The 27,526-nt window shown below is 44.1% G+C and overlaps 3 protein-coding genes across 9 annotated transcripts in view; all 3 read left to right on the top strand.

Moving 5' to 3' along the window:
- The first annotated feature begins 5,310 nt into the window (after positions 1–5,310).
- Positions 5,311–10,771, top strand: LOC123737624 (uncharacterized). The gene is made up of 7 exons (XM_045713265.1): positions 5,311–5,783; positions 6,203–6,369; positions 6,872–6,990; positions 8,698–8,887; positions 8,959–9,071; positions 9,172–9,609; positions 10,766–10,771. The coding sequence occupies exons 2-7, from the start codon at positions 6,285–6,287 to the stop codon at positions 10,769–10,771; spliced, it is 951 nt and encodes a 316-aa protein (XP_045569221.1). The 5' UTR covers positions 5,311–5,783; positions 6,203–6,284.
- Positions 10,772–10,929: 158 nt separating this feature from the next.
- Positions 10,930–16,576, top strand: LOC123730511 (uncharacterized). The gene is made up of 11 exons (XM_045707487.1): positions 10,930–11,111; positions 11,389–11,513; positions 11,819–12,047; positions 12,333–12,457; positions 12,560–12,659; positions 12,883–13,005; positions 14,003–14,100; positions 14,352–14,388; positions 14,717–14,899; positions 16,019–16,169; positions 16,497–16,576. The coding sequence occupies exons 1-11, from the start codon at positions 10,973–10,975 to the stop codon at positions 16,552–16,554; spliced, it is 1,368 nt and encodes a 455-aa protein (XP_045563443.1). The 5' UTR covers positions 10,930–10,972; the 3' UTR covers positions 16,555–16,576.
- Positions 16,577–17,653: 1,077 nt separating this feature from the next.
- Positions 17,654–27,526, top strand: part of LOC106589218 (RNA binding protein fox-1 homolog 2-like) — a 33,472-nt gene continuing 23,599 nt past the window's right edge. The window contains exons 1-2 of one of the 7 annotated variants that reach the window (XR_006761952.1): positions 17,654–18,791; positions 25,168–25,218. Coding sequence is in view for 5 of the 7 variants with exons in the window: in XM_045707471.1 (XP_045563427.1) it covers positions 18,534–18,791; positions 25,168–25,218 (309 nt within the window). In the remaining 2 variants the exon portion in view is untranslated. The remainder of the gene's footprint in view (positions 18,792–25,167; positions 25,219–27,526) is intronic. The other 6 variants (XR_006761953.1, XM_045707471.1, XM_045707478.1 and 3 more) reach the window with 6 other exon arrangements.

Genomic DNA, 27,526 nt, shown 5'->3' with positions numbered 1-27,526 from the left:
CAGTAGGCCTTGTGGAAGTCATACTGTAGTAGTCCTTGTGGAAGTAATTTTGTAGTAGTCCTTGTGGAAGTCATACTGCAGTAGGCCTTGTGGAAGTCATACTGTAGTAGTCCTTGTGGAAGTAATTTTGTAGTAGTCCTTGTGGAAGTCATACTGCAGTAGGCCTTGTGCAAGTCACACTGCAGTAGGCCCTGTGGAAGTCATACTGCAGTAGGCCCTGTGGAAGTCATATTTTAGTAGGCCTTGTAGAAGTCATACTGCAGTAGGCCTTGTGGAAGTCATACTGTAGTAGTCCTTGTGGAAGTAATTTTGTAGTAGTCCTTGTGGAAGTCATACTGCAGTAGGCCCTGTGGAAGTCATACTGCAGTAGGCCCTGTGGAAGTCACACTGCAGTAGACCTTGTGGAAGTCACATTGTGGTAGGCCTTGTGGAAGTCACATTGTAGTAGGCCTTGTGGAAGTCACGTTGTAGTAGGCCTTGTGGAAGTCACGTTGTAGTAGGCCTTGTGGAAGTCATATTTTAGTCGGCCTTGTGGAAGTCATATTGTAGTAGGCCTTGTGGAAGTCATATTGTAGTAGACCTTGTGGAAGTCACGTTGTAGTAGGCCTTGTGGAAGTCATATTGTAACACTCGTAGGCCTTGTGGAAGTCATATTGTAGTAGGCCTTGTGGAAGTCATATTGTAGTAGGCCTTGTGGAAGTCATATTGTAACACTCGTAGGACTTGTGGAAGTCATATTGTAGTAGGCCTTGTGGAAGTCATATTGTAACACTTGTAGGACTTGTGGAAGTCATATTGTAGTAGGCCTTGTTGAAGTCATATTGTAGTAGGACTTGTGGAAGTCATATTGTAGTAGGCCTTGTGGAAGTCATATTGTAGTAGGCCTTGTGGAAGTCATATTGTAACACTCTTAGGCCTTGTGGAAGTCATATTGTAACACTCGTAGGCCTTCTGGAAGTCATATGGAGCTTCTAGCTTAACACAGTTAACATTGCTTTTCAATAAAGATCTTTATCCATTCACTCAAGACCAGTTAGTCAGTCAGGTTATTGGGATGGCTGAAAACCTATGATAATACTGTACTGGTCTTAAACTTACTAAATCTGAGTCTGTCCTAAATCACACCCTATTCCCTATATATTCCCCATAGAGCTCTGGTTAAACGTAGTGCACTATGTAGGGAATAGGGTGCCATTTAGGACTAGGTATAAATTAGCTACCAGGTGGTCTGAGCACTTACATAATGTCCAGACAGTAGTATTTGACTTAATCAATCCTGTCACTACCAGTCAGTGAATGATGCTGCTTCTTATTACCGTCATTACTTCTAATTTCCTTGTGGACGTCCCTGCCTCTCCTCTGGCCCTGTCCCCAATCAGCCTCTCCACTGGCCCTGTCCCAATCAGCCTCTCCTCTGGCCCTGTCCCACCTCCCTTCGGGCTAGGGCCTCAAGCTGAAGACCTCAGACAGAGGCAGTCCTGATGGTACACTACAATGGATGCTTTGTTCACCAGGAGGTATTCACTCTTCATTTCCTGTCCTTTCTCATCTGCCCCTCTCACTTATGAAGACTGCGTGGATTTCTGTTCTGACTGTTTTGTACTAAATGCTGTGCATGTTTGTTCTTGGGTCTGTTTTGGACTACATGCTGTGTATGTTTGGTCTTGAATCTGTTTTGGACTACATTCTGTGCATGTTTGGTCTTGGATCATTCCTTGGCATGTAATACATCTGAACAATTCAGAATAGTCTTGGCTAGTCTCTACTGCTTGGAATTCTATTGATGGATACATTGCGAATCAAGGTGAATAATGACTGTTTGCATTGCAGCTTTCTAGAATGAGTTTTCCACATTTCAGCTCATAATAACATCCATTCCTTTTGCAGGGAACTGACTACATTGTCATGGCTGTATCACAACCGGCCGTGATTGGGAGTCCCATAGAGCGGCGCACAACTGGCCCAGCGTCGTCCGGGTTTTGCCGGTGTAGGCCGTCATTGTAAATAAGAATTTGTTCTTAACTGGCTTGCCTAGTTAAATAAAGGTTAAATATTTATTTTTTTGCCAGTGTATTGGTATGGATCTCCAGTGAGGGCCTCACATCCAGTCAGGGTGCCCTCTCCCCAGGTCACATGTCTGGGATCTGAGATGGATCTATTGATCTATGGAGAGGAGACCGTGGAGTAAGTACTGTATGTACAGGAATTTTGACCTCATGCCATGGTAAATTGACATGATCTATCTTGACTATGGCTGCATCCCAATTCTCCACACAAATGCATTGGTGCAAGAAATGGTTAAGGGAGTTTTCACCATTGTTAAATCCATGACAGGGAGTGTGCATGTGTACGATTTGGGAGAAGGGTGGTCGGAGAATCAGGATGCAGCCTAAACCAGTTGAATAGGGGTCACTGAGCAATGTCTTTGACCTCTGACCTTCTCGCCCCCATCAGTGAATGGTGACTGGGTGCCGCTCCTGTATGCTGTGTCCCGGTGCTGGTACCCCACTGAAGACACTACTGAGCCTCTGGTGTTTGTAGTTCCCAACACAACTTGTGGGACTACAGTGAAGTTAAATCTATGTATGGAACTACCATTAATGTTACTCACCTGATTATAACGGCTTCCTGTACATTATGATTAGGGGATAAATGAGTGAGCTGTTGTTACCGGCAATTCCAGAGGGGATTTTATTACGCTTATTTGGTCAGTTTATTTTAAAATGTATGCCTTACGTAAGGGTATTGTTTCCTCTCTCCTATAGAATGGCATGTAAACAATACAGATCTAATCCAGGGAAAAGGACCTGTCTTTCTCCTGCCTGTTCCAAACCCCTTACCTACAACACCCCAACAAACCCCACTATGACTCTTATGAGGAGCCTGATGCATCTCCAGACTATATGTATTCTTTGCCTCACAAACCATTTCACACCCACCCATTCCCCAACCCCTCTCACCATTCAACCCCCTCTCCCAGTAGTACAACATCGGAAGTTACCCGACACCTCAAAGAATACCAGGGGTAAGGCTGTTGTTACCCCTTCCCAACCGCTCACCTCCACCAAGTCCCCAGCTAAGCGCCCCCCCGTTGCTTTCCCTTCATCCACGACAATCCCGAGTTACACATGATACCCACCCCCCCCCATCAAGCCTGTTCCTTTTAAGCCAGTTCCTTTCAAGTTCTCCCCTGAGTTTTCCCATACCACCTCAGCCTGCTGAGACATCACACAGTCAAAGGGTTGAGCAGTACCAAGAATACGTGCATGTGGAACATCAACTTGCGTTTGTGGCTTTGACATATGATCCTACTGTTTCTGGCACTAATCACCCCAGTTCTCCCCAGCAAGAGAAGCCTAACCAAACACACCAGACCTGTCACTCAACCACCTACTCTCGCTGCCCCTCGTCCTCCTCTCTCTCCTCCTCCTCCCTCAGTATCATCAGTCCCTCTATGCATCAACACCTGCAGAGGAAGCATATTGCCCCTGTTCCTCCAACAAGCACACCACAGGATCTAGAGATTCCACAACTCCCCCATATGGAGGCTGTCCAGCACCAAAACCAATATTCTAAGTATGTCCCTCCAGCCCCCTTACCCCACCAGAATAGGCCGTGTCTTCCCTCTGGACCTCAACACCATCACCCTAGTTCACCCAGCCACTATTCATACATGTACCACTACAAACACTCTCAGCCTGGTAGTCCCAGTAAGCCTACCACTGGCTCTCATCCTCATCTCTACCAGCAATACAGTGTCCCTGACCCCAATTTACAGCACTATCAGAAGTATGTAGCACCTCCAGCTCCTTCTAACTCTCCAAACATCACTACCCTCCATATCAATTCCACCAATAACCCTAGGTTCCATGCCCCAGCTCCTGAACCCATAGGCCTAGACAAACTTTGAGATGTGCATATAACTTGAGGCCTAGTAAATCACTAATGTGTGTATGAAACTCATAACATGAAGCCCCCTTGAGGCTTTACTAAGGTTGCGTTTAGACAGGCAGCCCAATTCTGATCTTTTCCCAGTAATTGGTCTTTTGACCAATCACATCAGATCGTCTCACAACGGCAATTTTTCAGAGCTGATGTGATTGCTCAAAAGACCAATTGATGTAAAAAAAAAAAAAAAAATCTTAATTGGCTGCCTGTCTAAACGCAGTAGGTTGTGTCTAGACTTGACAGTTCATGCAGCTTTGTTATTCTGATCATGGAATTACGAACTCGTCATGCGTCTACATTTAAATGTGTCTACCGTGTCCACATTGTGGCGGGATTCCCTTTTCCCGCTCTATAGTGCATTCTGCAAAAGGTGGAACAGGCTAAATCTGATAACATAACAACTTGATGGCTTTAACCAACTACTGAAGCTAACTGGTCAGCTAACCTCTGTAACTAGCCAGAAAAGCTAAAGGTTTGCAAACAGGTTAGCATAACTAAAACAACTCTAAATAAGCTAGCTAGCATTTATGAAGCCAGCAAACACGTTCCGCATACACTGGGAATGGGGTTGTTTCTCCCAAAACACTTGTGGGCAGAGTGTTGCTGACGTCACCGACTGTACGCGCTTTCGGTTGGCTGATTGCGTCCAGACCAATGACGTGCATAAACCCTGGATGACTGAAAGGAGGCGTCATATTGAAGATGTAAACTGTAAAAAAAGATTTAGGAATCTATAGAAAGTAATTTATTCATGTCTACATTCTTTTGACACGTTTATTCTATTACAGACACTTCAATACATTCTTTTCAATTATATTATGTGAGCTAAACATTATTTATTTGTATTTTTTTATATATAAAACATTTTCTTAAAGTATTGTTTTTAGAGAGTACTAATGTTACTGTCCCCACTACAACAAAAAATACTTAAATACATGTAATTTTGTCCTTGAAATATTTAATTGAAATACTGTCGAATTCCATTCATTCCAATGGAGGACTGCTCCTACTAGAGAGTGCCAATGCATCCCTGACCCCTTGAACACAATGCGACTTTTGTGCGTCTAGACATGTCTTTTCAATGGATTCTTCAATCTCCAATGCGATTCTGATAGCAGAAGTCACATGTAAGGGTCAAGTGTAGACACAGCCATAGACTTGCATGTTTTTTCAAAAAGGAACGACAGCTTTTTGGAAATGTTGAGATACTTGTTTGGAAAGTGTTGGGAAAATTCCTTATCAACGTTTTGTTGTAATAAGGTTGATTGAGACGGAATCAGCCTTTTCATAACGAGCTGCCATCTGATTGGTCCTCACTAATTAGACCTAATTCATTGCCCTGCAGTTGATTTTACCTGCGTGTTGGCCTCTATGCGCAGAAGCATCAATCTGGCGATGTCTTCCGAACAGAAGAGAAACATAGTTGTGTTTTTATGTATAATAACTGTAGCTTTTTCCTAACTTGATGTCCTGTGGTGCGTTGAGTGTAGAAAAGTTTACGATTCTCAATGGTTTTAATGCGGATCATGAAAAGGCGTCAAATGCTGACAGAGAGCCGAGGATCAACACAAAACAAGACGCCAAACACAAACCTGAGTACCTGGGCGGACTGGCCGTTCTTCGGCGCAGTCTTCGACCCACTGTTAATAAGTCCAGCATTCAAGAACAGAGTGCAGAGTCCATTGACGTTAGTGAGAACTCTATAAATTATTCGAGTCAACCCAACATTGATCTAAAGTCAACTGATTTGCGGGCGCCTTTGAATGTGCGTAATGGTTTCAATGTCCAGAAAAGATCTCTGGATTACAATGCTGGACATCAGGCAGTCTTAAAAGGTGAATCTGTTTCTATTGTTAGATTAAAGTGTAATAGTCACATGTACCTTGTAATTACACCTGCACCCTGTAATGTGAATCTTTAACTCTGACTTCCAACAATGCAGGTCAAAGTGAAATTAAAACAAATGTAATAATAAAGAATATAAATAAAATGTATACATAACACTAACAATGGTAAATGTTCATTGGCAGGGTACATGTCTGTTAAGGAGAGGGCCAGGGGAGCTGTAGGCCGTCTCGATGTTTGTAGTCAGGCTTACTATTGTCGTGTCGTCAGCAAATTTGATGGAGTTGGAACTGCGTGAGGTCAAGCAGTCGTGGGTTAATATCACATATATTAGGATATCTTATCAGTAGTATATGCATTTTAAATTGGTGTTTGGGCATGGATAAAGATCTCTCCTTTTATCCAATAGGGTTTGAAGGCCACGGTTTTCAAGGGAAGGTCTATGGTCCATCAGCTGAGCACAACCCCCCCACTCCAGTGAATGGCTGTCGATGAGGCCTCTGGTCCAGTGTAATGACAACCTCATGATGTTCACTGCATCTGGACGAGGATACACGCATCTACTTGTGGATAGAGGTAAGCGTTGGAGACCCACCCAATATTTCTTAAAGACCTTTACCACAATGTGAAAGCATCAGTGACTTATGGAATATAATTAAATGGGATTGTTAGTTTAGTTGTGTCTGGGGCCAGGGGTGTATTTATTTAGCAAATTCTGTTGCAAAACGTTTTGCAACGGAAACCATTTACTCAAAACAGAATATTTTGCAATGAAAACTAGAGTTTCTATTGGACAAATTGAATGTAGGTCCCACCCCGTTTTGTTTAATTTGCGCTGTTTCCTCCCATTTGGTTCCTAGAGTGAACTAATTCTGTTGCAAACGTTTTGCAACGGAATCTACTAAATGAGTACACCCCAGTAGTTTTTCCTGGCAAGGTCATGTGGTCTGGAAACTCCTGGCCCTTAAGTATTCATTATGGAAACCATTTACTGTTTCTATGAGGCAAATGAGAGTTTATATTGGATAAATTCGGATAGGTTCCTGAATATTGAATATGCCCCTGTTTATCGTTCCAGCGGGCGCCTCTCCCATCTCCCTGTTCCAGCTGCCGCCGTCCTGTGGCTACCATGTGAAGACTACCTGGAGAGAGATGGTGATGATGGCACCATACGATGGATGCTACATCATGCAGGAGGTAGAATATTTTCCCCAGGTTGCTTAAAGCCAGGCCCCACACCCTCAAAGAAAGGGTAACCCCCCCCCCCCCCCCCCACCCCAATCATATCACAATCCACTTTTACCAGTTGACTGTAGACCCAACTATACCTTTTTTGTATTAAAATGTTCGAAAATATTGTATTAAAATGTGCAAATGACGTGTTGTCATGAAATATGCACGCATTTGCATATCGTGCAAATACATTTCTGGACAACTTGAAGTCAGCCTAAAAATGCACATTCTGTCCAGAGCAGATTGTCTATTTTTCCAATGAAAAATGTATGTTTTTTTTATTTTTATTTTTTTATATTTTTTTATAAACATCACCAATTTCTCTCTGGGTAAGTCTGGAGATTATACAGTGCATTCAGAAAGTATTCAGACCCCTTGACTTTTTACACATTTTGTTATGTACAGCCTTATTCTAAAATGGATTAAATGTAAGAAATTTCCTCATCAATCTACACACAGCACCCCATAATGACAAAGCGAAAACAGGTTTGGCAAATGTATTAAAAATACCTTATTTACATTGGTATTCAGACCTGTTGCTACGAGACTTGAAATGTAGCTCAGGTGCATCCTGGTTCCATTGGTCATCCTTGATGTTTCTACAACTTAATTGATGTCTACCTACATGATTTGGAAAGGCACACATCTGTCTATATAAGGTCCCACAGTTGACAGTGAATGTCAGAGCAAAAACCAAACCATGAGATGAAAGGAATTGTCCGTAGAGCTCCGAGACAGGATTGTGTCAAGGCACATATTTGGGGAAGGGTAACTGAGCAATCGGGGGGAGAAGGGCCTTGGTCAGGGAGGTGACCAAGAACCCGATTAGTCTCTCTCTGAAAGAGCTCCAGAGTTCCTCTGAAGATGGAAGAACCTTCTAGAAGGACAACCATCTCTGTAGCACTCCACCAATCAGGCCTTTATGGTAGAGTGGCCAGATAGAAGCCACTCCTCAGTAAAAGGCACATAACAGCCCGCTTGGAGTTTGCCAAAAGGCACCTAAAGGACTCACAGACCATGAGAAGCAATATTCTCTGGTCTGATGAAACCAAGATTGAACTATTTTACCTGAATGCCATGCGTCATGTCTGGAGGAAACCTGGCACCATCCCTACGGTGAAGCTGAGAAAAGTGAGTTGGCGTGTGGGTAGTCTGACTTTCGAGAAATGGCAGTTAGTCAGTACACTGAAATTAGACTGCCAAATGCCTATTTAGACCAAATCACAATCTCTTCAAAGTAAGTTACTAAATATAGTCCAGTTTGTAACACTCTATGAAATTGATTTTTAAATTGTGTAATTTAAAGTAATGAGATTTGAAATGATTGACCTATGTCCATTTTAAGTGCTTAAAATGAATTAAGGTTTACTGTAGTTTGATAAACTCAAGAGAATTTTACATTTATTTTTTACTTTTTAAAAATACTAATATTAATGAACATCAACATCTCAAAATGAATACTGTAGGTAGCTGCAAAAATGTCCTTTCAGCCTGTGGTGCCTGGCCTTGATGCTCTGTTCCTCATAGAAACCTTCAGTCAGATTGCCTCCTGTCCATTCACTCTACAATCCACCCTGCTTTTGTACATACTAGAACATCAGATTAATCACTGTCTGTGCTCTTTGTCTCTCTCCCCTCTCTTCTTCACTCACTCTCTCCCCCCCCTATCAGCATGGTAGTTATGTCCTGCCCATGCTGTGGTGGGGCAGCCCTGTGAAGATCATCTGCACAGTCCCCCACCCTGACCCCCGACCCCACCCTGTCCCCCCAAACTCTGTCCCCTCAGTACTCTGCTCCCACTTTGGCATGGCCATCCAGATACACGGAGGGGAGGAGGTCATACACACACTACAGGTCATAGGTGAGTTGGCTTGATCTGCTCATGTTCCCATTTGGATTATGACTGATTCATTCTCTCTCTGTCCCTAACAGAGAACGGCGAGTGGGTGCCGTTTGTGTCTAAAGAGTGTGCCTACCAAGTGGAGTCCCACTCAGAAGACCTCATCTTTTATGTTCCCTTTACAGCCCCATGTGTGACCATCGGAGTAAGTTGTAGGAAGTTGATACTCAATCATTCAATTTAACTTCGAGTCCACTCTAGCATTGAATTGAGCTTATATATAAATAAAATGTTTCCTCTTCCAGAATGGAGTTCATCGACTGGTCCTATTGGACGGCCAGGACTTCATCCTCTCCTGCCCCTCACACCACCCACCTCCATTTCCCTTCTTTCCCTCGCCTCCATTTTCTCAACCCTTCTCTCCTGGTGACCCGCAGCAGCAGATACCTGACCCTGTGACTTTTGCTCCCTCCACCAGCCCTCCCCTTACCTCTCCTCCCATCACCCCATATACTCAACTCCCAGCCCAGGAACAGATGCCCCAACTTCCAGCGTTCCCCACCACCTCCCTCATGGCATGTATCCCCATTTCCCTTACGGTGGAGCTGGTTATCACCCTCTCCTCCACCCTGGTCACGATCCATACCCTGGCTCCCATCAGCTTCTCCCAGGGAGATACCCAGGCCAGCAGCCCTTCTTCCCCATGGGGCCTGGGACTCACCCCTACGCCTCTGGAGACCACCGTGACTCCTTTTACCTCTCCCCGCCCCCTACCCACGATCCCATGCTTCACTATTATAATAAAATCACCCCTGGTGTCCACCGTCCTTCTGTTGTCTATCCTTACTCCTCTTATAGCTATCCGACCACTGCCTCCCGCCGCTTATACCAAACCTCCTCCTCCTCCCGCCGCTTATACCAAACCTCCTCCTCCTCCCGCCGCTTATACCAAACCTTCTCCTCCTCCCGCCGCTTATACCAAACCTTCTTCTCCTCCTCCCGCCGCTTATACCAAACCTTCTTCTCCTCCTCCCGCCGCTTATACCAAACCTTCTTCTCCTCCTCCCGCCGCTTATACCAAACCTTCTTCTCCTCCTCCCGCCGCTTATACCAAACCTTCTTCTCCTCCTCCCGCTGCTTATACCAAACCTTCTTCTCCTCCTCCCGCCGCTTATACCAAACCTTCTCCTCCTCCCGCCGCTTATACCAAACCTTCTCCTCCTCCCCCGCCGCTTATACCAAACCTTCTCCTCCTCCCCCCGCCGCTTATACCAAACCTTCTTCTCCTCCCCCCGCCGCTTATACCAAACCTTCTTCTCCTCCTCCCGCCGCTTATACCAAACCTTCTTCTCCTCCTCCCGCCGCTTATACCAAACCTTCTCCATATTATACCGAACAACCTCCACCTCTTGATACTGAACCTGTTCTTCCTATAACACCTACTGCCATTGAACGTCGTTCTTACCCCATTGTTACCGGATCTCCTCCTCCCCCTTCTGGATCCAAACCTTCATCACCTGTTTTCCAACCTCCAAAACCACCTGCAGATCCAAATGACCCATATGGGGTCCACATGACCATCAATCAGGCCCTGATTACTGAAGAGCCCATGTCTGCTACTGGGAGCCCCAATCCGGATCCCTATACCCAACCTCCTAAATGGCCTGTGGGTCCATACTATTACCCCTATGGTCCTTACTACCCCCCATTTGGTCCTCACCATTACCCCTTCATACCCATCTACTACCCCTTACCTACCCCAGGGCCTAGCCCAGTCATGGCTAGTCCTCCCCAGACTCTCCCTTCAGGTCCTCAGGACCCTACAATGCCCACAGTCTACCCACCCCACCACTACCCTCAGCCAGTCACCTGCTCTCCCTCTGCCCATACCATCTGTAGCTATGACCCATATCCCGTGGATGTGCCACACTACCAGCCACACCATCCATATCCTCTCTACCTGACGCCCAGCCCCTCTCTGACCACCCCGGCCCTTCCTTCCACGGGTACAGCTCTGCCTGGTGCTACTCAACCACCCCAGACCTCACCAACCACCCCTCACCCTCCTCCAGGACCATATCTACCACTACTACTCTCACTCCTTGGATGTCCATCCTCACCCCTACTCTCCCCCCTCAGCCCTCCCTCTCTCCTGGGCTCTCCCCTCGGCCATCCCTCCGCTGTCTAGCAGGACAGATGATGGTGTCGCTGCCCTCTGCTCTCCTGGACTCCATCCAGGTCAAAGGTCAGAATGTCCCTCTGCTCGCCACATGGTCGGTGTTAGTGATGTCCAGAAACACAATGGGCCTTCCCTTATTTGATGTACTAACTGCTGCATTGATTGCTTCATTGTGTATCTATAAAGAAATGGATTTTAGACCCCTGTCTTTCCTCCAATTGTGACGTGAGCTGCTGTGTAAATTGACCATATGACCCAATCAGGAAGAACACATGGGCCCATGATTCACTTTTATTACATTAATGCTCACTGACTTGCATGTGAATTGCATTGCTCTTTTCAGATCAGCTGAATGGCTGGGTGTCTATCTCCAGTGCCCCGGCGGCTTGTAGATACATCCTGCAGATGAGTAAGGGTGGTGGAGTGATCCTCCATTCCCCTCTCCCTGCCTGCCACAGCCAGGCTATGGTGAGTCCCCCAGAACTTAATTCTGGGTTGTATTAATTTCTGCACAGAGTAGAAAATGAAGCAAAGCGTTTTGCAACGGGAAATGAGTTCCTTATTGGACAGGTTCAGATAGTCCCTCCCTGTTTGTCAGTTTTCTTCCATTTGTTGCTTGGTGAATATAACCCTGTTTTCATTTTTAAGTATTTGCTGTGAAAATGGACCTCAGTCTCCTATTTTGATGTGGCCCATTGAAGTTGTTGGTTTTGGCTGTTAAACCCAATGTTTCTTCTTTTTTTATTTATATATTATTTATTTATTTCATCCAGGCCCTCAACCCACACCAGCTCTCCCTCCCCCTGAAGTTTTGGGACACAGTCCTGGGGCAATACAGAACTCTGGAGCTCCATTGCCCGTCAACTGTGACCCCATCACCCCACACCACTACCACGACCCACACCAGGCCTCCCACTCCCCCTAAGCCACACGTCTTCTGCTCTGCTCGCCACATGAGGGTGGAGCTTCCCCCAGGTCCCATATCTGGAATCGTTGTCAAGGGTAAGTGTGTGTCTGTTGGGATGGTGTGTGTTTCAGGTGTGTATGGTTGTCATCCCTGCATGAGTTGAATTCTAACATGGTTGAGAGGACCGACGCTTTTTTTTTTTCTTCAGTTGATTGGGGTGGGGGGGAAAATGTGTTGGTTTGTGCAGTACCATACGCTGTTTCACCAGAACTGCAGCTTGGGCTTAAATGCAAATAATGGCTTTGTTAGACCAAATATGGGCCTTTTTATTTTCAAAATGTCTTAGTGATTGTGCAATAATGGCTACAAATCATTCTCAGACATCGAAGGGAATGAGATGAGCCTGATGGATGCCCCAAAGCATTGTGGGTATGTGGCAAGCAAGGGCAAGGATGGCATGATCACCCTGAACCGCCCCTTCAACTCCTGTCACATGACTGTCCAGGTGTGTTTTATGTGCTGATAAGGATCAGGTCCTCCCTGTCCATGTATTCTCATTCATTATGGTCTAAAAGGCTAAACTGACTCCGATCTTTGGTCCTAACAGGGTAAAGAGCACCGCATGGATGTGATTTACTCCACGTTGAACGGACAAAAAGGGAAGGCCCAGTTGTCCTGTCCAGTTTCCATACCAGTTTCTCATCAAGGTAGAAACATAACCGGTTATCCTCGATCTGATGAATGCTTTGATGGCTGACACGTCAGTCTTTTTACAATTGCTTCATTTGTTTTTAATGGTGAGCGAGCATTGAGCCTTACTTGTCCTGTGTTGTCTGAATGGAAATAAGGGGATATGTAGGATGTTATATCCAGCTCGTTCAGATTGCTGATCACTCCTGTCCATTGACATTTCCTGTGTATCCCCTGTAGAGTGTAACCTTCCCAGTGACCAGCGCCTCCCCTGCGGCCGCCGCCCTCTATCCCAGGCAGAGTGTCTCTCTCTGGGCTGCTGCTACAGCACCAAGCCCTCTGCCTGCTACTACTCCATGGATGGTAAGTATAACCCCAAATGAATCACAATTTGTATTTTCTTGATTCTTTTGTCCCCTCCTGACCTTCTCCAATGCAGGGAGAGAACACGAGGAATCAAGAAAATACAATTAAGATTCACCCCTGCAATGAATCTTAATTGTCTGAGATATATAGGGTCCCAATATCAGTCAAAACCTTGGGGAACGCCACTCTAGATCCATGACCTTTATATAACCTTTAGCTAACCCAGAGTGTATATATGTCCTTTCCCCAGAATGCACATTGGACCGCCACTTTGTCTTTTCGGTGCCCGCCTCCCTCACGGACCCCCCTCTGTCCCCCGCCTTGCTCACTGCAGCTGGCAACCCCACCTGCGCCCCTCAGAGGGTGACTGCAGACTACGCCCTGTTCAAGATCCCACTGGGTGGCTGCGGGGCCCACAGATACGCGAGTGGCCCCTAATTATCTTCTTGTACAGTTTGAGTTCATTTTTTGAAGTCGGAGTTGATTAGCAATGGTTGGGACTCCATTAAGCCTCATGGGTTACTGAATGGGTGCACTTCATTAACATTTCTCTCAAATGTCAGAATCTGAATCAATTTGTGTGCTCTGAAGGGCGCTGGGCTTAAAGGAACATTCAGTCAAACTATATTTTGGTATTTGTTTCATTAGTCTACAGTTGATACAGTCCCACAATGTTTTGCATGTCAGCAATCAAGTTTTCAAGATATAAAACTTTCAAATACAGCGGGTATGATGCGGCTGTATTTCTGCATGAGTTTCTGATTAAGAATGTAGATGCACATGAAAACATGAAGTGACCCATGGAACATGGCTCAGATTTTGTTTTCTTTTAACAGTTCTACTTGGTAAAGTCAGGCAGTGATTGATAACATCTGGGTAGGGTTCATGTAGCATAATATTTTGTAGTGGACAACATCAATCTGTGTTTGTAATTGGACAAGTTCAGTTTTAAAATGTTTTCTCCCTACTGAACTGGACCCTATTGTTCTAACAGGAGGTAGGCCAAACGGTAATCTACATGGTGGAGATCATCAACACGGTCCAGTCAATCACCCTCGACTATGGGACCATCACCAGAGACTCTCCTATCAGGTCAGTTATAAACCCCCACTGGGGTTTATAGGCTGTTAATTTCACATTTCACTGTTACTTGGCAAAGAAAAACGCATACCGATCAAACGAGAACAACAACAATAATTCAATGCATTATCTTATTGAGTGACGCATTGTATTCCATAGGAATGGAGTTTATATTTTTTCAGTGCCGGACTGCATGAAGTATCTGACTAATTCTGTAATCTGAGTTGTGACCTCCCTACCTGCTGTTTTCCTGTTGCTCCTAGGCTGCTGGTAGAGTGCCAGTACACTCCTGGCTCTGTGGTGAGTGTTGGCTTCCTGGTCAAGACCCCCTCCCTGGGCCCCTCCATTCAGGCCCAGGGTGTGTTGGGGGTCCAGCTCAGGATTGCCACAGGTACGCAGCTTTGGTTGCTCACACGTCTCACTCATTTTGCTGCTGTCGGTTTCTCGAACTCTACACTCCAAGTGGTAGTGGTCAGTCTTGCATGTAAACTTAGAAAGATCACTTTTAGAGCGTTTAACAGTATGTCAATTTGCTTTGAATGCCAAGAAACATTGTCAAGCACCTGTAAAGGATGAACATTATTATATTACACATTAAAGTAACACCCTTTCCCCACTTCCGCTCCAGACGTGCAGTACAGTAGCTTCTACCCCCAGTACCACCGGCCCCTGCAGATGCTCTTGGGTAAACCCTTACACCTTGAGGTGCGTCTGCTCAACCCCCCCCAGATGACAAAGTGGTCCTGCTGGTACACTACTGCGTGGCCTACCCCAGATCAGGACAGACTGTCTGGGTACTCCTCTATAATGGGTATGCTGCAGGGTTACCTTTGACCTTCTAGGCTCACACATGTCTGTGTTCAACAACAAGTGAGCTCAAAGTATTGGGACAGTGAAACTTTTTTTTTTTTAATTGTAAAATATATTTTTTCGGTTCTGTAATCCAGCACTTTGGATTGATACTATGAGGTTAACGTGCAGACTGTCAGATTTAATTTGAGGGTATTTTTATCCATATTGGGTGAACCGTTTAGAAATTACAGCACTTTTTGCACGTAATCTCCCCCTTTTTTTAGGGGACCAAAAGCATTGGAACAAATTCACTTGTGTATTATAGTCAACAGGTAAGTATTTTCTACCATATTCCTAGCACCCAATGATTACATTGAACTTGTTGGATGCATTTGCTCTTTGTTTTGGCTGTTCAGATTATATTGTGCCCTATAGAAATGAATGATAAATAATGTACTTTCACTTTAATTGTAAATAAGAATAGAATGTTTCTAAACACTTCTACATTAATGTGGATGCTACCATGGTTATGGATAGTCCTGAATGAATCGTAAGTGAAAGTTAGACGCACAAATATCATACCCCAAGATATGCTAATTTCATACTATTACAATAACAATAAATGACACACTAGATTATTTACCATGCATTTCTATTGGGCACAAAATCATCTGAAACACAACCAAAACAAACAGCAAATACATCCAACAAGTTTGAAGTGACATGCTTGATGTAATCATTGGGTGCTAGGAATATGGGATGTAATATTAAACTGACTACTTTAATACACAAGTGAATTTGTCCCCCCCCCCAATTTAGGAGACAAAGTACAAAAAGTGCTGTTCATCAAACGTTTCATCTGATATTAATGAAAATACCCTAAAATTAAAGCTGACAGTCTTCACTTAAACCTCAGTCATTGAATCGTTCATTTCATAACAACAAAGGTCACTGTTCCAAAACTTTAGTAGCTCACTAACGTTTGGGGTACAATTTCAAGTAATTCATTTTATATTATTTTACATTTACAAACTGCACACGTCAGTGGGCAGACCATCAAAGGGATGGAGGAAAAGGGAAGCATCTTCAGAAAGAGCTTTTCTTGTTCCCATGAATAACCACATTCTCGCCTCTGTAGATGTCCTAACCATCTGGACCCGGCCTCTCAGAAGTCTCACCCATCTCCTCCACCCCCACCCTTCCACCAAGGCCAGATACGAAGGTTCACCATCTCCACCTTCCAGTTCCTCACCTCTGGACAGACCCAGACATTGGAGGACCATGAAGAGGTGAGGGCTGCCCCTGCACTAGACCTTTAACTTGGAGCCAATGGCTGTTTTAAGTTTTAAAGTAGCCATCTTCCCCTGTTTTTTCTTTATTTTTATTTTTTTTCTTTCTTTGCTCCATTCTCAGTGATCTGGCAGGGCATGACAGGTTCCCGCCATTAATTTCACTTATCTAGCCCTTTAATCTATCAATGGTCATGAACAACAGGAGTCTTGAGACCTAGCCAAAGGCAAAAAAGAGGCTAGTAAAGCAGCACCTTCTGTAGGTGTGGCTGACTTGCTTCTCATCTGACCCTCCCTTTTCCTCTTCTCGCTCTCTCCTTCCCTCAGATCTACTTCATGTGTTCTACTGAAGAGTGTTCGCCGCTGGACGGCAGCCTGTGTGTAGAGGGATGCTTTGGCCAGTGACTGTAAGGAACCGCACGGACACAATGTTCAGCCGCTATGGCTACTGCAGAGCCCTGGTGAAAAGTAGTGCACAATATAGGGAGTAGGGTACCATTTGGGATGCATCCATAACTCACAGATTTGTATATATATTTTTAATTATTTAATTCCCAGAAATGGAGCAAATGGCTGACGTGTGGTGCCACACAGCAAAAATATGGTTTTGTAATTAAGGCTACTTGAATTATTTAAGAGGACTAATGCATTTCCTGTCTCTGTTCCACAGAGAAAAGATGGACAGAAAGCAATAGTCATGGAAGATTAACTGGTAGGATTTTCTTTGTCAGTGGAACAGATTCAACTTTACTGATACATTTCCATTGTAACTTCTCTTTCCTCCCTCTGTTTTCATCTCCAGGCCCAAGGCTGCTCGTTCACTACTAATAAAACCCCTTAAAAGGAGACTGTGTGTTTCTTGCTCCCAGGCAGTCTAGTCTAGTTTGGATGGCATGAAGCTGACTCCACGAGTGTTGTACTCAGTTGTTTATGTTCACACTGACTCCGCCTATGGAGGTTCTAGACAACGGCATGAATCAACATTCTGGATATCCAATATTGCTCCATACATTGTTTTGAATATAGGTTAGTATTTAGATAAGTTAGCAGACCTCTTCCATATTGCACATACATACATGCATACATAATATCAGCCTATAGTCATTAATTCCCATGAAGATCATTCGTTTTGACCACTGGGTGTCAGCCAAGCTCTAAACCAGGATAGAGAAGGCCTCCTGAGGTGCGCAACCGTGTTATAACCTCAATGGCACATTTTATGAGTAATGTCACATTTTGAAATGTTTTTTTTTATTCTACAGCACAGGTTAGTAGACTAGAGGCCTATTTTAAAGGAGGAGCACGCGAATCATGCGTCATTAATATTCCGCTGGTTAAAGATGTCCAGGTTCAAAATGCTGTGAAGATGAACATGGCCCTCACATGCCCCCCATTTTTAATTGTTTATAAGCACTGCGGCACACTGCGTTTTTTTTTGTGGCTGCCATGCTAGTGTGCGGTTTTTTTGGGAGAGAACGGAAGATAGGAGGGCGCACGTCCAAGGGGAACGAGGGAGGGACCTACACGAGAGCACGGAGGGGGAGGGAAGATCATTTCCTTTCTGTAGTGTACACGCCGCAAGAATACACCGGGATAAGGACGAAAAATTACATAGGGAAGACGGTAAAGGAAATACCGCAGCCCTGTTGTCTTTTGTTTTGGGAATTCATCTAACACAGAACGGAAGACAAACACGGGGAGATGGTTCTTCAGGATTGACTTTCAATAACCCTCTCTACATGCGAAAAAGTCTGGCGAGTAGACTGAAAAAGGCAATAGCAGTCAGGGAAGACATGTTTAGTGATTTTAGTCCTGCGCTTGAGGTAGGATGTTGATGTATTTTCGTAAAATATGGCTCTCTCTGGCACAAATAAGGGGTCAACGGTGAATGGGCATATTATTCCAGGAGCAGTATCATTATGAAGTAGTCTAGTTAATTACTTAGGTTAATAACAAAACGATGAAATAGCCTAGGCCTTCTGCAGACTGAATATTGCTGTAACGTTAGTAGGCTAGGCCTAAACAAGGCTATGAACAGGTGAAAATTAACGTTAACAACTAATTTTGTATAGAATTTATTTGTAATCTGCATCGTATCAATGGCAGTAAGGGCAACACATTTACAATTTTAAAGAAACAAGTAGTTATTAGTTATATCGAATTTCTTGATCAGATTTTATACATCTGATCATCTTTTAATATCAAGGGTTGCATAACAGTGGCTACATAGGGACAGACTATATAAAACCACACTCTGTTTCTTACAAACATAATTTTGACCACAGAAAAGAGTTCGACAGAGGCCAAGGTAGAAAGGATAGGTGGATATTTTAGCATTAGACAGGGAACATCAGACGTTTTTAAATGTTAATGTCGAACGACACAACATCAATCATGCTGCCTGTATCTCGGGCTATCATGGACCGGGATCGAGAGCTCCAGGACACAATGGCCGGGGTGCATCCCAACTCGACCGGGGCTTCTGGCGCAGCTGTCCGGGGAATGAAGCGAGGAGACCCAGCATCTGACGCGCAGACGTCGGCAGCTCTTGTGGAATCGGCCGGGGCAGAGTGCAAGCGTCCCCGGATTGACGGATCTGGAGTAGTCGCAGAGGTCGGCCAGGTGAGAAGGAACCGAGAGAGGAGTGGGCATTTGAATTGCTCTGTTTTTCGAATTAATACGCCCACTGGCATGCTTTACAGCCAAAACACAAAGCAAAGCGCTGTTATAGATAGATCTCAAACTGGTGTTTTCATGTCAGAAAGGCTGCTAATAGCCTAATTATTCGCTACTGTAGACATAACCACACATGGCACAGGAAACATCATGCTAACCCAAACTATTTAATCTAGCACTCGAATGAGGTCGCTAGGCTAATTATCTTCCGACCATTTTAATCTATTTATTGGTGTGATTAATTAGCGTGTCGCCAGAGAGAGAGATCGGTGTACGAGTTGGCCCGCACAATAGCCTACTAGTAGTTTACAGTATCCTATCTGCATTTTAGCTCTCCGCGGACTCGGCAAGCAATATATAGCCTATTAATATCGATGACTACGGAGGCTGCTACAATGTTGCCATGTCTTTTGAAGTGTACTCAAAACTTACATTTTCCTGAAACGATACAATGCTTCAGATGTCCTTTGTTATTGTAGGCCTATTTAACGACTTAGTTATGCAGGCTATGCTCTTTCTCCAGCGGTACATTATTATGCTCCGTCGAAAGCAGCGGCATTTGGCCTCTATCACTGAGAAAAGCATGTTTTCAAAGAGCAGGAATGCAAACTAAAGTAACCTTTGTTATGCTAAAACAGTCGTACTTCGTCTGGCGTCTTGGTGTTAATAGTATTTGGTTTATAATGGGAGTGAAATGTTTGCCTGTGTGATTTAGGGGGGTTGGGGTGGGGGTCCTTAAACAAAGACGTCCCATTCCATGACTGGGATACAATCACTGCCTTTCGTGTATTTAGTCCTCCTGTAACAAGTCAAACCCACATGCTTTAGGTCTATTGCACTTGGCGGTGACATTTACCACTTAATGATGCAATTGATGGAACTGCCAGTATCATCACAACAGATTTATTTCAACCAAATCAAATTGACCCAGCTACCCAGTAATTTTCAGTGTTGTTGTCAAATACCCACATTTCCACATCTCTAGAGAAATACATAGGCAGGATGTCACGTGACACACTAAATGTATCACGTTGCATTAAGTTGCAGCGGGAAGTTAACCAATCCATCAGAAGGTAAAATGCCCTTCTCTCTGCCATTGTAAGTAGCGGTAATGGAGGGGAATTGGCCAGTTTGCTGCCCTCGTGTAATAGTGGGGGAGACTGTCTTTAGAGGCAGTTCACCACTATACTTTCCTACAGGGGTGCTGAAAGACAATCTTATAGCTCTAATTCACTTAAAACAGACAGCATGGAAGGTGGTGTGTGTGTGTGTGTGTGTGTGTGTGTGTGTGTGTGTGAGGGAGGGGTATGGATCAATGTTCCCGTGGCTCCTAAAAAGGTATTGAAAGTCTGCGGGTTGCTATTGCCCTTGTAGATCCCCCTCCACTTGTAGATCCCCCTCCACCCCTCCCTGGTAGATCCCCTCCCTGGTAGATCCCCTCCCTGGTAGATCCCCTCCCTGGTAGATCCCCTCCCTGGTAGATCCCCTCCCTGGTAGATCCCCCTCCACCCCTCCCTCGTAGATCCCCTCCCTGGTAGTAGGGAGCAGATTTGCCCTATCACCAGCAGTAAAGAGGCTTTTTTTCCGCTAGGCTAACGGGATCACCGCTCATTCAGGAGGGGGCATTAGAACCACACTGATCCCTATCTACAGGGGGAGGATTAATCACACACACACTGCATAATGCAGACGGTAGAGCTTAGTATCATATTTTGGCTACAAAAGCCGGTGATGTACATTTATTGCCGTTGCTTTAAATTCCTATTGTCTATTGTAATCAATAGGCTTTCACAGTATTATCATACAGACTGTTCATTGTTACTACATTAGATTGAGTACTGTTAATACTTTTCCACTTAGTGAATACCTGGTACCGGTGCTGTGTTCCTATTCCCCTGACATGACGCCTCCATTAATATTTCAGCTGAAAGTAGGTTAAGAGATATTAAACGCTCCTTCCTTAAACGAGAGTGGCGCTAAGCTTTCCAAGAAATGACTTCATAAATGCATGCTTGCATTTCTCCAAATCTAACTTCGTTCCCCTTCCCGGCCTCACCCCCTCCCGGCCTCTCCCCCATGGGCAGGATGAATCATGGAAAGTGTTGTGTTTATACGTGACGTTATTCCTTTTTAAGGAGACAAGTAACTGGACATGTCTCACACTCATCTCGTTCTCTCAACATTTCCGCTGTCTTTCTTTCTCTCCCTCTCTTTCTGTCTTTCCCCCTACTGAGTGTTATCACAGAATGTTTGGCACGCTGCTCATCACACCACGTCATGACCTCTGACCTCTGGTTAATGCCAGTAGAATGGGATGTGGTGATAATGGTGATAAGCCATCCATTTCCACCATCGCACGACAGAGGACCGTCAGCCATTGCACACTTTGTCATAGACACTATTAAAGTTAGTGTGTGTGTCTCAAATGGGACCTTATTTCCTTACATAGTGCTCTACTTTTGACTTTTGGTACCTATTCCCTAATAGGGAATAGCGTGCTTGTGCTGTTTTACACATTGAAGTCACAAAAGTCCTTATCATTAATCTCATCTAGTTCTTATCATTAATCTCATCTAGTTCAGTCATAACAATAAAAGCTCTAACCCTGAATGGGTTGTTCACTTATGAAGCTGCTATTTCATATTCTTACCCTGCAGCTGCCTAGGTCTTTGAAAACCTCCTTCATATTTCACTTTGGCTGCAATCCAAAATGCATGGGTTAGAATTAGAATAAGAACAGCAAATTGAGATTTTGGAGATGACGAGGTTGTCGGATAAAATTTGATTCCGTATGCAGAGCTCCCTGCGTCTGTCACGCAGCTTACGACCCGGGTCCCGAACCTAATAGGGACACACCTGGGGTGACAGCGGCCAGGATGAATGACTGGACTACAACATTAATGTAGGTGGAGGAGCACAGAGCAGCAGACCTGGGTTTAAAGCGATTTGAAATCTTTCAAATGCTTTATGCGTTTGCTCTAGTCATGCCCGGAGAGACAGATGGGCCGGGTTTACACATTTGGGGCTATTCAATTGGTCCATTAAAGTCAGGCAAGCTCAGTCAAGCAGAGATGAAATGATTTGGAAATTGGAATGATTTTGAATAGTGTTTGAACCCAGGTCAGCAGAGTAGTGAGCAGCAGCACTTAGATGTACTTTTATTTCAGTCCACCCGACCGAAATAGAATGAAACGTCAGCAAGAAAAATGTTCTCTCCTGCTGTGAGTTTGAGAATATTTATTTAGTTTTGGTCCCATTTCTCTCCGAGAGGATGATGACGGTCTCCTCCATCGGGTTCACTGACTCAACCCCAAGTTGTTTATTTTGGGTTCTGTGTAGCAGGGGTTCATTTGTTATCAGTGTATTACAGGTCGACATTGTCTTGATAAACTGATCTAGAATCAGATTTTTCTGCCCCAGTTCTAGCATCAACCTTCAGCAGTAACAGTTCAAACTGATCCAAGAGCTGCACATACAGGCAACATCCACTAAAACCAGTTAAAGCCCCTCTAAAAGCATAGGACTATAAGTGTAGGTTTTCTGTGTCAAGGGACAAGAATGGGAAGTATAGAGCGCTAGAATATACTATTGGATCCTCTGGCTGGCTATGAGGCTTAATGTAAGGGCTCTGTGGTTAAAATGGAGTCACATCCTACTGAGTGCCTCATGCCTTCTTGGCCCTCTAGTTCTTTGGGAAAAATGGAATAAAATTTGATGTGGTTTCAACTTGGAGTCGACTCCGTAAGAAAGTGATCCTGTATCAAATGAGTGAATAACCAGGTGGCCTGTGAAATGAAGGCATCGCCACCACACACGCCCTGTGGTTTTGGGAGGGCACTGGGTCCATGTGTACAAGGGATTACCACAATCCTGTGAACTGGTGACGTGAGTGAGAAATTTGGACCATTGGAAGTAACTGAACTCCTGTTCACGTTGACACACACACACACACCTTGCCCTTCTCAACCCATACCTCTGTTTTGGGTCCTTTTTCACCTCCATCAAGCCCTATCCCATTCCCTACCCCCCGGAGTCCCCCTTTCCGCTCCCTCCTTTCACCATCTGTTGACTTCAAGACATCTTGTTACTTTCTCCTGATTGCTCTCTCCCTCTCACTCTCTTTTTCCCTCCTTGAGTTTGTCCTCTGCTTTTATTCAGCTTCTCCTCTAAACAGAAATAGCCCATTAATTTGTCCATTTGACAAAGACAGAAGGCATAAGTAGAAGAAGCATTTACATACTTGGATGGTTTCTTAAAAGGCTGCAGATGCTAGATGGAGTCAGTCTAGTAGATTAACTGTAATGTGTGGGGATAGCACAACGTGTGTGTGTGTGTATTTATGAGAGTATTTTGGGTCGTTGTGTGCTTTTAGATTATAGCAAAGCTGTTATCCAGAGAGCATGTGTGTGCATGCGTGTCTGAATGTGAGTGAGTGTGCGTTTGTGTTAGTGTTTATCTGAGTGGACATGTTCCGTTCAGACAGCTCTCCTTTTCCCTCCTCCTCTACTCTCCTCTTCCCTCCTTCTCTACTCTCTCCTCTTTTCTCCCCCTCTCCACTCTCTCCTCTCTTTTCTCCCCCTCTCCTATTCCCTCCTCCTCTTCCCTCCTTCTCTACTCTCTCCTCTCTTTTCTCCCCCTCCTTTTCCCCCCTCCTCTCCTCAAGGAAATTAAGTGCATGACTCTGCTTATGTATGACTTACTGTCTTTGTTCTTGTTTGCATCCCAAATGGCACCCTATATAGTGCACTGCTCTGACCAGGGCCATAGGCACTTTGTAGGGAATAGGGTGCTATTTGGCACGGAGTCCTTGTCTCCTTTGGACTGTTTTTTTAACCCCATTTCTCTCCATCTAGCCCGGGTTCCTCCCTCACTTTCCACTCCTCCCTCCTTTTCATCCCTTCATTCTCCTCGATCGCCCTCCTTTTTTTGAGCTATTCCAGAAATATTTATTCCAGATGTGATTTTACCGTCTCGCCCCGGCCCTTCCCCCATAGATCTTTCAACATAATTATCCGATTACGCGGTGCCCCTTAAAAAATGTGTCTGGATTTGACTAGTATTATTGCATGTCTGCCTTCATGACTACAACACAGTTCAGGGAATTTACCCTCCGTTTCAAATAGATGTTTATACTTTATTCATGTTAGTCAGGCTTCTAAAAGGCAATTAATAATTTACTGTTGCCTCAAAAGTCTGTTCTCGCTAAGTACATTTTTGGCTCTCCAGGACACTTACTCAAACGGCAGCGAACGAGCATAGCAACTCTACTTTCTACTTTTGAATTTCATAAAAAGTATTGTGATGGAGTGTTTGTGTAACAGCGCCTGTGGCTTGAGGTAGATGGCTACAGCGTTCATTGTGAGGGCTCAAGTTGTGATGCGCGTGGAGCAAAGTGCTCCCTCCAGGGACAACACAGGCGAGGGACATTGGTTCCAGATGAAAGGGAGATGAGGGAGGAGGAAAACAGAAATGAGAGATGGTTTTGATGTAGCGATACACAGCCAAGCCTATGTTTTATTCCCCTCAAACCGAGCGTATAGTAATTGCTGTAAAACCAACTCATCCCGTATTTTGATAGAACACTGCATAAATGCCAGTACATGGTGTTATGCGTGTAATTAACATCGGGTAACCTAACATTAACTGATAGCACAAGGGGGGGTATAGGAAAGCTTAATGAGGACACTAGGCAATTACTCACCAAATATTTGGTAGCTAGCCTACATCTCTCTCTTTCCATTTTCTCTCTTTCTCTTGCAACACCACCCCCACCAATTATAACGGAGCAAATAAATGAGAGGAATCTGACAGCGGGTTGCATCAGGGCAGATGATGTGAGGGAGGCAGTATACTCCATGACACTTGTGACCTATTTCTGATTTAAGCGCTGCGGTGAGTCTCTCTCTTTTTCTCCCCCTCCTCGTCCCTCGTTCTTTCTCTTCCTGTCCTCTTATCTCTCCTAACTAACACACAATAGCTCCACTGGCGTGAGGAGAGAGAGGAAGAGGACACACCAGGACAATGAGTGGAGGAGCTAGCTACAAGAGTGTGTGAGGCACAGGCAGATTTAATTTGATTAGTGTGGCCATTAATGCATCAATTAACTAGAACATGGAATATACTGGTGAGGAGAGAGCGATGATTGGCTGGAAAGAGAGAATAAAGGAGTGAAGATTATACAACTTAAAACGGACACAAAAAAAACCGGGTCAAACGTTGATGTAAAAAATGATAATAATTTTGGTGACCTTTTGTTTTCGGCCAGACAGACTAAATAAATACATTTTTCTTGTTTTTAAATGTCTGCTCTCTTCTCTTTCAGAACAATGACCCCCTGACCCTTGGTTACCATGGATACCCAACCCACAGTCAGGTAAGACTACAGTCTCCTTAACATAATTGCATACATGTGAGACATTTGCATATTGTATGATATATTTTCATTATCTTATGTCCTCCGTTGTCCTCTTCCATATATGGGCAACGACATATTGAAGTTATTTTCTAAGATCTTCAAGCCACAAGGTGGTGATGTGGATTCGGATCATTTCTGATTGGGAGCCTGACAACTTCATATAAGGGAAAGGGGGATACCTCGTCAGTTGTACATCTGAATGCATTCAACTGAAATGTTTCTTCCACACATAACCCAACCCCCCCTGAATAACCTTCTCTATTTAAGTTTACTCTTTGTAAATATGGCTTTACATTAGGTATATGGTTGCTCTAGGTTTATTTTTATTTCCTGTTTGCCCTTGGATAGACATAAAATATGGTAGGAATTTCAATTCAATATCAAGATAAGCACATGGATACGGCATGGATGATGGAGAAGAGCTATCCTGCCTGTAGCTTCAATTTCTCCCTCACTATTCTAAAACATAATAGTTTGTTTTGAGTATATACTACAGCGTTTTGCCTATATGTATGTATGTGTGTGTGTGTATGTATATGTACAGTTGAAGTCTGAAGTTTACATACACCTTAGCCAAATACATTTAAACTCAGTTTTTCACAATTCCTGACATTTAATCCTAGTAAAAATCCCGTTTTAGGTCAGTTAGGATCACCACTTTATTTTAAGAATGTGAAATGTCAGAATAATAGTGCAGAGTGATTTATTTCAGCTTTTATTTCTTTCATCACATTCCCAGTGGATCAGAAGTTTACATACACGCAATTAGTATTTGGTAGTATTGCCTTTAAATTGTTTAACTTGGGTCAAATGTTTCGGGTAGCCTTCCACAAGCTTCCCACAATAAGTTGGGTGAATTTTGGCCCATTCCTCCTGACAGAGCTGGTGTAACTGAGTCAGGTTTGTAGGCCTCCTTGCTCGCACACGCTTTTTCAGTTCTGCCCACACATTTTCTATAGGATTGAGGTCAGGGCTTTGTGATGGCCACTCCAATACCTTGACTTTGTTGTCCTTAATCCATTTTGCCACAACTTTGGAAGTATGCTTGAGGTCATTGTCCATTTGGAAGACCCATTTGCGACCAAGATTAACTTCCTGACTGATGTCTTGAGATGTTGCTTCATACATAATTTTTCTTCCTCATGATGCCATCTATTTTGTGAAGTGCACCAGTCCCTCCTGCTGCAAAGCACCCCTACAACATGATGCTGCCACCCCGTGCTTCACGGTTGGGATGGTGTTCTTCGGCTTGCAAGCCTCCCCCTTTTTCCTCCAAACATACGATGGTCACTATGGCCAAACAGTTCTATTTTTGTTTAATCAGACCAGAGGACATTTCTCCAAAAAGTACGATCTTTGTCCCCATGTGCAGTTGCAAACCGTAGTCTGGCTTTTTTCTATGGTGATTTTGGAGCAGTGGCTTCTTCCTTGCTGAGCAGCATTTCAGGTTATGTCGATATAGGACTCGTTTTACTGTGGATATAGATACTTTTGTACCTGTTTCCTCCAGCATCTTCACAAGGTCCTTTGTGTTCTGGGATTGATTTGCACTTTTCGCACCAAAGCACGTTCATCTCTAGGAGACAGAACGCGTCTCCTTCCTGAGCGGTATGATGGCTGCGTGGTCCCATGGTGTTTATACTTGCGTACTATTGTTTGTACAGAGGAACGTGGTACCTTCAGGCGTTTGGAAATTGCTCCCAAGGATGAACTAGACTTGTGGAGGTCCACAAAAAAAAAAATCTGGGGTCTTGCCTGATTTTCTTTTGATTTTCCCATAATGTCAAGCAAAGAGGCACTGAGTTTGAAGGTAGGCCTTGAAATACATCCACAGGTACACCTCCAATTAACTAAAATTATGTCAATTAGCCCATCAGAAGCTTCTAATGACATCATTTTCTGGAATTTTCGAAGCTGTTTAAAGGCACAGTCAACTTGGTGTATGTAAACTTCTGAATTGTGATACAGTGAATTATAAGTGAAATAATCTGTCTGTAAACAATTGTTGAAAAAATTACTTGTCATGCACAAAGTAGATGCCCTAACTGACTTGCCAAACTATAGTTTGTTAACAAGAAATGTATGGAGTGGTTGAAAAACACGTTTTAATGACTCCAACCTAAGTGTATGTAAACTTCCGACTTCAACTGTATGTATAATTATTTTATTTTGAAATAATTTTGGGGGTCTTTTTCAATGTAAACTTGAACCAGATATAAAGTATTTGCCACCGCTGCTGAAATAAATCCTAGTGGAAACACTACTA

Source organism: Salmo salar, chromosome ssa02 (genome assembly GCF_905237065.1).
Source record: "Salmo salar chromosome ssa02, Ssal_v3.1, whole genome shotgun sequence".
NCBI classification, from domain to species: Eukaryota; Metazoa; Chordata; class Actinopteri; order Salmoniformes; family Salmonidae; genus Salmo; species Salmo salar.
This window is presented reverse-complemented; position numbering and strand designations above follow the sequence as displayed.